General features: G+C 36.5%; 1 protein-coding gene across 1 annotated transcript in view; it reads right to left on the reverse strand.

Annotated features, from left to right (window-relative positions):
- Positions 1-14816, reverse strand: part of UQCR-C2 (Ubiquinol-cytochrome c reductase core protein 2) — a 153180-nt gene that overhangs the window by 114644 nt on the left and 23720 nt on the right. Inside the window, exons 3-4 of the mRNA XM_090415644.1 lie at positions 9122-9271; positions 6044-6108 (exon numbers count right to left, since the gene is read on the reverse strand). Of these exons, the coding sequence (XP_090271770.1) occupies positions 6044-6108; positions 9122-9271 (215 nt within the window). The remainder of the gene's footprint in view (positions 1-6043; positions 6109-9121; positions 9272-14816) is intronic.

The following is a 14816-nucleotide window of genomic DNA, read 5'->3' on the forward strand; positions in this document are numbered from 1 at the left end:
TTCATTTCCCGTCCATGAACATCCACATTTCAAGTAATTCATGTCATACTTATGAAAATTTTTCATCTTCTTCCTAGTTGGTTCTCTAGAGATGTCAGATGACACACCCCTTTCATTTGATCCAGATGCAATATCAACGTTTTCTTGTTGCTTACAGCTACTTGTATAAAATGTGTTATATAAAACCTCTCTTTTGGGGGGGTTTGTAAATCCAATCTTTAACCAACGATCCATACTTAAGAATTTGAAAGCTAAAAAAAAAATACCGTATTTACTCGAATATAACTCGCACTATTTTCCCAAAATTAAAGCTAAAAAAACCATGGTGTGAGATATATGTGGCAATTTTCGGAAAGTAAAATTTTCAGGAAAAAAAACTACAAATGGTGTGACTTACCAAGAAGCTCCTACTCGCTATCACTACTTTTGGCATCGAGAACAGTTTCCTTGTGTGCATCGTCAAAGCCATCTAACCAAATAGCTTCATATTCTTTCCCATTATTTCAAGCAAAAATTACCAGTAATTTACAAGACTTGAGACATGTAAGGCAGCTATGTAGAAATGCATATGATTGGTGCTGTATTAACAAAAGATCACATGAAGCAAAGACAAATTAGCATTTCAACAGTTGAGTCGAAATGCTAATTCTCTTCAACCGAATTCCATAATATCTGAAGCACGTTCACTATATATTTCTTACTTTTAACACGTTCACGACCGGGTGGTGTCAAGCAAAACCATATGTTGCCAGAGCAACATATGGTTTTGCTCGAGTTTATACAGCAGTTTCTGTTGGAGGGGAGATGTGATTCATTAGTGCTGTTTTTATCCCAGTTGTCTCTAATTTGTTGAGAAATATAATGATTCCATGCGTTAATGATGCATAGCCAAAAATTGCCACGTACCCCCTGAAGACCTTTTGCATACCCCTGGGGGTACGCGTACCACACTTTGAGAAACACTGCTCTATATAAACATCTCAAAAATAAACAAGGTCATCTTCAGCGTAACAAGCAATTCAAAAAAAAAAAAAAAAAAAAGGAAGAACAACAACAACAGAGTTCAAGAACACATGTTACAAACAAAAATACCATTTGTAGTGGTGGACAGTAGATGGTGTTATGTGTAGTAGTGTGGTATATATATTAATATCACTATGTATTGGAGGATCAAGTAAAGGAGATAGTCAGTTGAGTATAGTGGAATAGTGTGCCTTGACACAATGAATCCTTGAACTTCCTTGAGTCATCACATAATAATAAGAGAAATATGAGCTGCTTGCTAGCATGATATAGTACAAAAGATATATATAATCATGTGTATCAAGGATTTAGGCCTAGCATGGCCTGTTCCGGCCTTAGAAGTCATCGTTGAATCGTTTAAGAGGATGTCCTGGTTTTCTTTTTCCTAATGGCTTGTACTTTAAGGCTTGTTTTGGTAATCTTTCTGTTTTCATTCTTTGAACGTGTTCTATCCATTTATGTTTATATTTTTTAATTTTTTCTATTACTGGTTCTTGGTTTAATTCTTTCATAATATCTTTGTTTCTTTTGTGATCAAATAGGGTATACTTTGCAGTTTTTCTCATAAACTTCATTTCTGCTGTTGTTAATCTTTATTTGTCTTTTTGTTTTATTGTCCAGATTTTGCTTCCATAGATTAAGACTGGTAGGGCTAATGTATTGTACACTTTTAGTCTGGTTTGTTTTTGAACTAGGTTTGGTTTAAATATAGAGTTAATTACACCTGTTATTTTTAAATATTTTGCAATTTTTATGTTTATATCTTTTTCATTTTCATATGTGATCATACATCCTAGGTAGTTAAATGAATTCACCTGTTCTAAGATCTTGTTATCTATTACTATTTTAGTTCTTGCTGGATCTTGTCCTTTAAAGGGCATAGTTTTTGATTTTTCCGTTGATATTATCATACCATAATCTTTGGATATCTCATTTAGATCTAAAATAGATTTCGGTAAGTTATCTTCAGAATTTGTAATTATTATTTGGTCGTCGGCAAAGAGGAGAGTGTTTAAGTTAACTGTAAAAGAAAGTTTAATTCCTTGATGTAAATTTTTATTCCATTTTATTATTATTTCATTTAAGTAGATATTAAAAAGAGTTGCTGAGAGGGGACATCCCTGTCGGACCCCTTTAATCTCTCTCGTATATGATAGCTCGTGATTTAATCTTATTTGTGTTTGATTATTTTCATATATATTTGTGATAGCTTTTAGGATATTATTTGGTATTTGTCTTTCTTTTAATATGTTAAATAATATGTTTCTTTTAACTTTGTCAAATGCTTTTTCAAAGTCAATAAATGCAATATGTGTTTCTAAATTGCATTCTCTTCTTTTCTCTATTATTAATTTTAGGCAAAAGGCCGGGTCTATACATGATCGTCCTTTTCTAAATCCATTCTGTACTTCTAGAATAAAGTTTTCAGAATATTTCATTAGTTTGTTATTTAAGATTATGCTATATATTTTGTAACAGGAATTTAGTATACTGATACCTCTATAGTTTTTAGGGTCATCTCTATTAACTTTCTTAAAGATAGGAATCACAATTGCTTCTTCCATTCTATTGGGGGGATACCAGTTACCAGTTGAGTAAAATAAAATAAAATAAAATAAACTTTCAATAAACTTTCAAAAAAAAAAAAAAAAAACCAGTTGAGTAAATTTTATTTAACAGTTTTACAGAAAAATTTTACAGAAGATATATGGCTAATGCAATATACAATAAAACAGAAAGTTAATTTGCAATTAATAAAGATCAGACTTTCCCAAAGTTCTCTCTCTCTCTCTCCCATCATCATCAAATTCCTGCCATGTACCCTCAAGGGGTGTACAGGATATGATAGTACTACATGAAAAATTTACATCATTACTAACTTCCTATCTATAATTTTCCTCCAAATCAGTCTGTTACTTGTCAAGACTCCAACATTATAAGATCTTATATTTCTATCAACTAAGGCACTTTGTACCATATCAATCCACCTATATCTTGGTCTTCCTCTGGGTCGTTTTCCTGCCAACATGGCAGAGAACACTTGTTTTGCTAATCTTTCCTCGTCCATTCTGTTTAAGTGACCATACCACCTGAGATTAGCTCTGCTAGCGCATTCCTGGATGCTGACAATGTCAAGTTCTTTCCTAATATTCTCGTTTTTAATATGATATTGCCATTGATGCCATCTGTTTATGCCTATAATCTTTCTCAGGACTCTCATATCTGCGGTCTCTAGTCTTTGGTCAAGTGTTTTACTTCTGACATAGCTCTCATATCCATAAGTTAAAGCTGGTTTGAACACTGTCTTGTATACAGCTAATTTAGTGTTCCGACTAATTTCTCTCTTATTCCATATGAATTTATTCAATTGACTTCCACCATACCAGCTTTGTTGATTCTGTTGTTTATTTGCATATTTAATTTACCATCTTCTTTAAAAATCGTGCCTAAGTAGCTGAAATGTTTTACTTGTTCCACAGGTTCTTCATTCACAACACAGTTGACATTAATGTTGGAGTCTTGACAAGTAACAGACTGATTTGGAGGAAAATTGTAGATAGGAAGTTAGTAATGATATAATTTTTTCATGTAGTACTATCATATCCTGTACACCCCTGGTGGGTACATGGCAGGAATTTGATGATGATGATGATGATGGTTGTTCAGCCGAACCCAACGGGCAAGGTACACATAATCAATAAATACAAAAAAATACGCTCTCTCTCTCAATGCTTAACTCAAACTAAAGAGTGAGTACGTGGGGTGAATAAAACAAACGCCAGACTACCAAACGATTTGGCTGGTGGCACGGTTGCCACCGTGCAGCCTTGCCATTAGTTGAGCTACTTTACTGCGAACAAAGAGACTAAAATGGCGATGCGGACGGAGCGCATTTTTCGTCTCTATTAATTAAATTATTTATTCATTAGTCCCAATTAAATGCCATTTACTTGTATTTTAGAGTTTCGTGAAAAAAAAAAAACCCAAAAACAAAACACCTAGGTTTTCGAGAGTTTTTTAGGCGACCTGGCATTTAGCTTTCATGACCCAGTGCCAGGTCGTGACCCACCATTTGAGAAACACTGATCTATAGGAACATTAGTAGCAACAAAGAGGAATATTACATTGAGACTTGCAAGGATATCAGTAGATAATGTGTTTAAACCTCAAAGTTTCTGGATGAAATGGGAAGATTCAGATGTAGATGTTCAGATAAGATGCAAGTTGTGGAGAATATGCCATCAATGATTGGTCAGAAGTGGACACCAGGTTTGTGCATTTTTGGCAACCAGTAAAGTCATGGAGGAACAGGATGAAGTGACTTAAGCTTTTGTAGTAGTTCTGGAGGCTGGTTTGGGACATTTTTAAGTAAATTGTTTTTTTTTTTGTAAATTGACCATGTAGGGTTGTGATCCAGAATAGAGTAGGTAGAAGAGTCCAAAGGCAAACCTGTAATTTTTTCATTGTAATTCTCTGTATTCAGAACTTCTGTTGAATTCCCTTTATCAGGTCTCAAAATTATAATGTTCCTGTTCTTTCTAAGTGATATAAAGCTTTCCTTTCTGATAACAGAAATATTAAATCTCAGAGTTGATGGAGAAAGGAGCAGTGCAACAGTTTTTATTCTGATAATATTGGCAGCATCTGCTCCTTTCTTCATCAACTCTAAGATCTAATATTTCCATCTCAGAAAGGAAAGCTTTATTATCAGGAACAAGAACATTATAATCTTGAGAGCTGATAAAGGGAATACAACAGCAGTTCTAAATACCATATTTTTCGATAGATAACGAGCACCCTCAACATTTTCATCACTCCTTTTGATGTATAGATAACACACATGCGCCAACTAGTGGTAGAGTTAGGAAATACAGACAGAGGACGAAGGAGTTCTTTAAAAGCACGTGCGTTGCTAGTAGCAGTGGTCGAGAACGTCATATAAAGATATAGTTACATGGATTGTAGAAAGTTGGGCTGCTGCAAGTGAAAACTGTGTTAGAAATGATTTCATTAAAGCACAAGGGAATGCAGTGGTGTCCGGTGACAATGATTATGAAGTTGAAGAAATACCAAACGAAATTTTTAATGCAATTGATTCTTTCACTATTGAGTCTGATGAAGAATTTTTTGGATTTGAATAGTGTAATGTTCAATAAATATTTAGTAATACTTCTACCTTAGTTTTGTTATTACATTTGATTTACCTCTCATACCTTTCAAACGTATACTGTGCATGTTCATTTTTAATGATTTTAGGCTTAAACGTATACCGAGAGTTATCTATTTTTCGATAGATAACGTGCGAGTTATCTATAGAAAAACACGGTAGTTTTTTTTTTTCAGTTGTCAACCAAATGAAGATTGGTAAACATCAATCTTACATTCTCTATTTTTAAAAAATCTGGTCTAGCTCAGCACAGAATTGACATTGACCATAGAATTCAAAGACTCATATTTTACATCAACATCATTTTAAATTTGAGCAGTTATTCAAAAAGAGTGCCAAAGCAGGATGCTAATTATAACTAGAATAACTGTCTTCCTGCCAAAAATTTGGGAAAATCTGATTCTTATAAATTTTAAAGAATAACTTTTTATCACATATTTGTATCAACCTTATATTGACTGTGCTATACTACTCTAGCACACAGTTTGTATCTTCTTTTGAATTCCAATATTGTTATTCTATCTTTTTGAACAGTCAGTTACACTTAAGATAATGATCTGTAAGTTTCAAATTGAAATATTTGTTTCTTATACCTTGTTAATAAACTTTATGTCGATGTGTTCATATACTGTTTTTTCTATGTTACAAGTGTCACTAAAAACTTGGGTGTTTTGGAAACATTACGAAACCTGGCACAAAATTTCAATGCTCCCTTTTCAAATCATATCACCTAGAAAACAACATGATCTATCAATTATTTTGGTGACATTCCATTAAACAGATACAACAACTACCTAAAACTTTTTGGGAGTTCAATCTTGGCCATTGAAGAAAAATTAATATGATACTCACCTCAACCTTCCTCCCACATGCTCAATATTCCGTGTGATGCCAAACACTGTTGAATTCTTTGTTGACTATAGAAAAGAAAGGTAACAGGGAAAAATGTTTATTTAATATTCAATTAGATATAAGATAAATACATTTATACAAAATCAATGTGTGGCTGTGTTTGTTTGAGTTTCTTGAAAAGGTAGTTCTTGTAGAGAGGCTTATACGCTGGTTAAACACATTCGTTTGGCAAGAAAAATTCTACAAACAGATAGAGGGGACAGCCATGGGCTCACCACTTTCCCCACCCTCGGCTAACTTCTTTATGGAGACTTTTGAAAAGAAAGCCTTAAACTCAGCCCCACAAAAACCTACCATATGGCTTCGCTACATTGATGATGTGTTCGCTATTTGTCCACATGGCCCAGATTCACTCCTCTCCTTCCTAACACACTTAAACAACCAACACCCTAGAATCAAGTTCACCCTGGAAAAAGAGAAAAACAATAACCTCCCCTTCCTAGACACACTAGTCATCCACCAACCTGATGGAACCTTGGTTTTCTCAGTTTATAGAAAAACCACCCATACAGGCAGATGCATTCACCAACAATCCCATCACCCCCCCCCCCCGCCTGACAACAATACGGAGTTATTAAGACACTATTCAACAGGGCAAAACTAATCAGTTCAAATGATCAAGCCCTAACCACTGAACTAAATCACATCCTTGACACTTTCTCAGCCAATGGCTACCCCCCCCCATAGGAATCCAAAAAATACTTAAGCCAGTTATCCACAATCAACCCCCCCCCCCCTTTACAAAAAAGATTACTTTAAATCCATCACCATTCCCTACATCCGAGACACCTCAGAAAAAATCAACAAAATCCTAAAAAAACATTACTTGACCACTTGTTACAGACCATATAGAAAATTGGCATCCCTTATCTGCTCCACTAAAGACCAACCACTTCCCCTAGACCTACCTGGTGTATACCAGGTCCCTTGCAGCTGATAATTGTCCTACTTTGGCCAAACAGGCAGGACAGCAAATATCAGAATCTCAGAACACAAGGATTACATCCGATTTCACCAGTACAGCCACTCTGGGCTTGCAGACCACGCTCTGGATGCTCGTCACAGAATAAGGTGGAAGAAAGCCACAGTAATACACCATAGCAAGTTCAAATATGAAAGACTATTCATGGAATCAGCCTCAGCCCTCAGGAACATGCCAAACCGCAACAAAATTGGATGCATGAGACTGCCCCAAATTTGGGAAACATTTATCAGAAGAACTTCAGCCCAAAGGCCAAGAACTACCAATATAGTCCCAGGGGGCACCATCGGGACTTTAGAAAAATGGTAGCTTCCTCACTTCATTTCTCATTTGCTGTTATGTAGTACTTGCATGCACTTGTCTTTGTATTAAGTTCCCAAGAAGATGGCAACGTGACGTTGCCGAAATATCGGAAAGTATATATTAAAGTTTATTTAATCTATATTTCTAGTGTACGCTGTCAATTCCTTAATTATTAGTTATCTTGAAAAGGTAGTGTGCTCAAATTTCAATTAGGAAATTAATTCAATTTCCTAATTAGGAAATTGATTAGGGTATGAACTTCATCTCCCCCCTGAACTCCCACACCCATATAAGGCTTTAAAAATGTAATTGAACTAAAATATGCAAGCATATTTTAGTTCACAAGTAAAATATTGAAGAACAGTTTCAGTTTAATCATCAGTATTATTTATGTATTACCAAATCTGGTTCATGTTTTATGTCGTAAATAGTTTTTATGCATGTTTACCTTACTTATCGCAGTAACTAGGGAATGCTGGTCATTACAAAGGCTTGTTCTGTCAAAAATTAGCTTTGGCCTTCCTTACCATAGAAGGTCACCCATTCTTGTCTGTGCCTTGTACTACTCATAGTCATTACCTTTTTCTTTATATTCCCTTCCCAACTTGTCTCCAACTCCTACTTAATGATGCTATTCATCCATCTAACTCCAAATCTAAAATTTGTAGACTTTTAACAGACAACGAATTATTTTAAATTTTAGCAAATGTTCTATGCATTTCTTTTTTCTTCAGGTATAATGGAAATGAAAACAGCACTTGTACTTGGCCTTTTTCATAAACTGAATAGTAGAAATAGAAGGGGTTGCATACAACACATATCGCTTGACTGTGTAGCTCAGTGGAAGTGGTGCTTGCATCCTCTGTGCTTGGTCACTTGAAGCTAGACTTCAGTTCAAGTCTAGTCTCGGACTGGAGGAACTTTTACTAAGCCTATCTTCGACCAGTTCCTGAGTCCGTCAATCTCTGGCATGAGCAAGCAGGTGTTTTCTCCTGGAAACTCAGGTTTTTTTTTATCCTGTAAATTCAAGAAAATCCTGTTAGGGTTAAGCATCAAGAGATGGTAGCACTTGTTTGCTGGTCTCTTCATCAGCCGCCTGTAATCAGTGATAGACATAGTCCAGCTATCTCTGATTGGCTATCGGTGAGATTGAACTGTCCACTCAGTCTCCAAAAAGCTAGACAGGTTTAAAGGCCTTGCCTACTCCCTATAAGGGAATAAAAGGTGTTAGCTGATTATTTTTTTTTTTTTTTTCACAACACATGTATTATATGGGTACGTGATTTGTGAATCCATCAAGTGGAGTCATTCAAGCAAAATTAGTTCTAAAATGGACATACGTTTGGTAATGTTATTAGAATGTGAGCAGTGTCTTTGAATTCTACTACAAAATTTTTAACAAAATTGTGTTTTGTTAATTCTTGTTTTAAGAAAAATATATGAACATATTCTTGGCAAACGAGTAAAAATCTTTATGTAATTGATGAAATGAACCCAACTGATATAGATGAATTAATAAAATCTATAAATTAAAGGCCAATCAAATTAGATTAGAAAGCCAAATAGATAACAGAAACCAATGATATAGTCATGATTGCATTTTTAGACTGATTTATCATAGCATCTCTCACACTCTTTGGGGGTCCAGAAAATGATATCATACAATATGTTCCATAAAACTAACTGATTAATAAAATATATTATAAAAATAGCATTATATCGGTAAAACCTACCAAGCCTGCACAATTTCTTAAACAATGAGTAACACCCATATTTGTGCCATCTTCATATCGAGATCCAGCTTTTATCACCACAGATACTTGTGAAATAGGAGAGTAATTTTCTAATGCAACTACCTTTATACCATTGATTGCTGTAGAAATCTGTAATGTAAACATAAAATGAAGATATATTAGTTTTGCATGCATAATTCTAAAAGAGAATTCTATAATTCTAAAAGTTTATTTTTTTTATTACAAATTACATTAAAATGTTTCTAAATAATAAAAAAATACAAAAATATTGAATCTGATTGCAATAAACTTGTGTCTACCATTAATATTTTTATTTATTTATTTATTTTTATTTTATTTTATTTTTTTTAAAACATAACTGGTAATTAGTTTGGTACACAATAAATAACGGAAAAAACTCACATAGAAAGATTATTTATTAGTATAATTTTCGCCTGTGTGTCACAGGCATCCTCAGTATATTAAGCTCAAAATTAAACACTAACTGACAATTCCAAAAAGCGCCACCTAAGTAGCTGGTGTAAGATAACTAAAAAGGTCAATAACTTTCCTTAAAAAAAAAAAAAATAAAAAAATAATACAATAAAAAGTTAGGAAAGATTAGCTGATTTGTAAAGTACTATCTCCCATAAAGGAAAAAGACGTAAGCCATCGGATCTCTTTAAGTTAGGAGAATGAAGTAGAGTTTCACATGTTTCTTTATAAAGGTGTTCCATGAGAAACTGACTTTTGTGAAGAACTCTTGTCTTTCTCCAATGAACTCTGTGTCTAGTGAAGATGGCATGTTCAGAAAGTATTCTTTCGGAAAGTATTGAATTACTACAACAGGAATTTCCTTCGGATATTGTAAACGTATTTGATTTTGTAATAAATTCTGGTTATTTTTCCTTTAAAAATAAGTTGTATCAACAAATTGAAGGAACAGCAATGGGTAATCCTCTTTCTCCTGCTATCTCCAATTTCTTTATGGAACATTTTGAACAACGTATCTTTGACAATATTTCTCCCAGACCTACGCATTGGTTCAGATATGTCGATGACATTTTTGCTGTATGGAATGGCTCTTCTGATGAACTTCAACAATCTCTCACTAAGTTAAATGCATTTCATCCTAGGATCAAGTTTACCCTAGAAATAGAATCAAATAAGCAGTTAGCCTTTTTAGATCTTCTAATTCTTCGCCAACCAGATGGTAACCTACATTTCTCAGTTTATAGAAAGAAGACTCATACAGGCCATTATATCCATGCGGAATCTCATCACCATCCCAGTCAAAAGGCAGGAACTATTAAAACACTGGTTCATCGGGCCCACTCCTTTTGTTCTACAGACGATCTTTTACAGAAAGAACTACAATACATAACTTCTTCCTTTCTATCTAATGGTTATAAGAATTGCTTCATTGAAAGAAATTTGAGTAGTTTTAATATGTCTTCCTCTTCAAACACAGAGGAAATAACGCGCATTACTATCCCTTATTCTGGTAGTAAGACTTATACGTTGGTTAGACATATCTGGTAATTAGTTTACGGAATTAACAACGCATATAAAGTATATTAATTAAAGGTAACTTTAATGAATAACTTCTATATTTCGGCAATGTCACATTGCCATCTTCAGGAACATAAAGATATGGTATGTGCACTCAGGAACTAATACAAAGCAAATGAGGAAGAAAGCAAGAAACTAATATTGTTCCTAAAGTCCTAATGGTGCCCTCTTGCGGGCTAATTTGGTAGTCTTGGCAGTTCGGCTGAAGTTCTCATAATGAAAGTTTCCCAAATTTGGGGCAGTTTCATGCACCCAAATTTGTTGAGGTTAGGAACGTTTTTTAGAGCTGCTGAAGATTCTTTGAATAATCTTTCATATTTAAACTTGCTGCGATGAATTATTTTTGTTTTCTTCCAACGAATTTTATGGTGGGTATCCAAGGCATGGTCTGCCAGCCCAGAGCGGCTGTACTGGTGAAACAGGATGTAGTCTTGGTGTTCTGAAATCCTGATATTTGTTGTTCTGCCTGTTTGGCCGAAGTAGGACAATTCGCAGTTGCAAGGGACCTGGTATACACCAGGTAGGTCTAGGGGGTGTGGTTGGTTTTTGGTAGAGCGGATAAGGGATGCCAACTTTTTATATGGTCTGTAACAGGAAGTAAGGTCATATTTTTTGAGGATATTGGTTATTTTCTCAGAGGTGCCCTGGATGTAGGGGATGGTGATAGACTTGGTGTAATCTTTATTGTGGAGGGGGGTTGTGGTTTACAGGTTTTAGTATTTTTTGGATTTTTTTGGGGTTAGAGCCATTGGCTAAGAAAGTGTTGAGGATGTGGTTTAGTTTAATAGTCAGGGCCTTGTCATCTGAGCAGATTAATTTTGCCCTGTTATATAGTGTTTTTATCACCCCATATTGTTGTGGGGGGGGGGATTGCTGGTGAATGTATCTGCCATAGTGGGTGGGTTTTTTGTAAACAGAGAAAACCAAAGATCCATCAAGCTGGCAGGTGATTAAAGTGTCTAGGAAGGGGAGGGTGTTGTTTTCCTCTCTTTCTAAGGTGAACTGGACTCTGGGGTGTTGGTTGTTTAAGTGTGCTAGGAAGGAGTGGAGTGTGTCTGAGCCATGTGGCCAAATAGCAAACACATCATCCACATAACGAAGCCAAATAGTGGGTTTTTGTGGGGCGGAGTTTAAGGCTTTCTCTTCAAATGTCTCCATAAAGAAATTGGCCAAGGGTGGGGAAAGTGGTGAACCCATGGCTGTCCCCTCTATCTGTTTGTAGAACTTTCCTTGCCAAACGAAATAGCCTGAGTTCATTGTGAACTGAACTAGGGCTGAGATATCGGGAGGAAACTTGGCTTGGATGAGCTTTAGGGTTTCTTTGAGTGGGACATTAGTGAATAGGGAGGAGACGTCAAAACTGACCATTATGTCAGTGTGTTTGAGTGCGAGGTTTTCTATACTGGCTTTAAAGTGGGCTGAGTTTTTTATGTGTGATGGTGTGTTGCCAGTGTAGTGTGTGAGCGTTTTGGCTAAATGTTTGGCTAATTTATATGTGGGGGAATCAATGCCATCCACTATGGGACGTAATGGCACATTTTGTTTATGTATTTTTGGGAGTCCATATAATCGGGGGGGGGTCTAGGGTTATAAGATTTAAGTTTGTTGGTGACTTCCACAGGCCAAGAAGTGACTTTCTTAAGGAGTCTGTGGATAGTTCTAATCTGAGAGCTGGTCGGATTATATTCAATGGGGAGGTAAGTAGTACGGTCTAGTACTAAAGAATTTAGCTTACCTTTGTAGTCTTTTTGATTGAGTACCACAGTGGCGCTTCCCTTATCAGCTTTGGTGATTACTATTTTTTTGTTGTTTTTCAATTCTTGTAGGGCTGTATATTCGTTTTTGGATAAGTTGGATTTTGGAGGTTTGGCTTTGGTGAGAACACCGACTACATCCAGTCGCACGTTGTTGGCGATATGATTAGGCAGGTTGCGAATTCCATGCTCTATTTGGATCATGATTTCTTCAGCAGGTATCCTTTTAGGAGCTAGGGCGAAATTGTGACCACGTGAAAGTGCTGTGAGTGCTTCAGGCTTTAAAACTGCCGACGAGGGGTTGACTACAGTGATGAGTGGTGGCTGAGGTATGGAAGTAGAAGTCTTTGTCAGGTTTTCGTATTTTTTCACGTGCCGACTACGTATTTTTTCGAATTCCTTTCTTGCCGATGCACATGAGATGTCATGAAGTATAGACAATAGATCAAGGCCGAGTGTATTCGACAGCTCTTCCTCTAGCGCCCGTAAGGTTTTGTTTTCATCGGCAAGGAGAACGCGCGTTGCGGTAATTTGTTCTCTTAACAGGGCGAAGCAAGTGCAGTTATAAATGCGTAGAGCTTTCTCGGAAGTGAAACGGTGCTTCAATTTGACACAATTAGGGATCACTTTGTTATTATCCCGGCAGCATTTGAATACACTCGGCCTTGATCTATTGTCTATACTTCATGACATCTCATGCACATCGGCAAGAAAGGAATTCGAAAAAATACGTAGTCGGCACGTGAAAAAATACGAAAACCTGACAAAGACTTCTACTTCCATACCTCAGCCACCACTCAACACTTTAGTCAACCTCTCGTCGGCAGTTTTAAAGCCTGAAGCACTCACAGCACTTTCACGAGGTCACAATTTCGCCCTAGCTCCTAAAAGGATACCTGCTGAAGAAATCATGATCCAAACAGAGCGTGGAATTCGCAACCTGCCTAACCATATTGCCAACTACGTGAGACTGGATGTAGTCGGTGTTCTCACCAAAGCCAAACCTCCAAAATCCAACTTATCCAAAAACGAATATACAGCCCTACAAGAATTGAAAAACAACAAAAAAATAGTAATCACCAAAGCTGATAAGGGAAGCGCCACTGTGGTACTCAATCAAAAAGACTACAAAGGTATGCTAAATTCTTTAGTACTAGACCGTACTACTTACCTCCCCATTGAATATAATCCGACCAGCTCTCAGATTAGAACTATCCACAGACTCCTTAAGAAAGTCACTTCTTAGCCTGTGGAAGTGACCAACAAACTTAAACCTTATAACTCTAGACCCCCCCTGATTATATGGACTCCCAAAAATACATAAACAAAATGTGCCATTATGTCCCATAGTGGATGGCATTGATTCCCCCACATATAAATTAGACAAACATTTAGCCAAAATGCTCACACACTACACTGGCAACACACCATCACACATAAAAAACTCAGCCCACTTTAAAGCCAGTATAGAAAACCTCGCACTCAAACACACTGACATAATGGTCAGTTTTGACGTCTCCTCCCTATTCACTAATGTCCCACTCAAAGAAACCCTTGAGCTCATCCAAGCCAAGTTTCCTCCCAATATCTCAGCCCTATTTCAGTTCACAATGAACTCAGGCTATTTTGTTTGGCAAGGAAAGTTCTACAAACAGATAGAGGGGACAGCCATGGGTTCACCACTTTCCCCACCCTTGGCCAATTTCTTTATGGAGACATTTGAAGAGAAAGCCTTAAACTCCGCCCCACAAAAACCCACTATTTGGCTTCGTTATGTGGATGATGTGTTTGCTATTTGGCCACATGGCTCAGACACACTCCACTCCTTCCTAGCACACTTAAACAACCAACACCCCAGAGTCCAGTTCACCTTAGAAAAAAAGGAAAACAACACCCTCCCCTTCCTAGACACTTTAATCACCCGCCAGCTTGATGGATCTTTGGTTTTCTCTGTTTACAGAAAACCCACCCACACTGGCAGATACATTCACCAGCAATTCCCCCCCCCTCACAACAATATGGGGTGATAAAAACACTATATAACAGGGCAAAATTAATCTGCTCAGATGACAAGGCCCTGACTATTGAACTAAATCACATCCTCAACACTTTCTTAGCCAATGGCTATAACCCCAAAAAAATCCAAAAAATACTAAAACCTGTAAACCACAACCCCCCTCCACAATAAAGATTACACCAAGTCTATCACCATCCCCTACATCCAGGGCACCTCTGAGAAAATAACCAATATCCTCATAAAATATGACCTTATTTCCTGTTACAGACCATATAAAAAGTTGGCATCCCTTATCCGCTCTACCAAAGACCAACCACTTCCCCTAGACCTACCTGGTGTATACCAGGTCCCT

The sequence above is a fragment of the Typopeltis vanoorti genome, chromosome 3 (genome assembly GCF_054136105.1).
Source record: "Typopeltis vanoorti isolate ZY-2024b chromosome 3, IOZ_Tvanoo_1.0, whole genome shotgun sequence".
Taxonomy (NCBI): domain Eukaryota; kingdom Metazoa; phylum Arthropoda; class Arachnida; order Uropygi; family Thelyphonidae; genus Typopeltis; species Typopeltis vanoorti.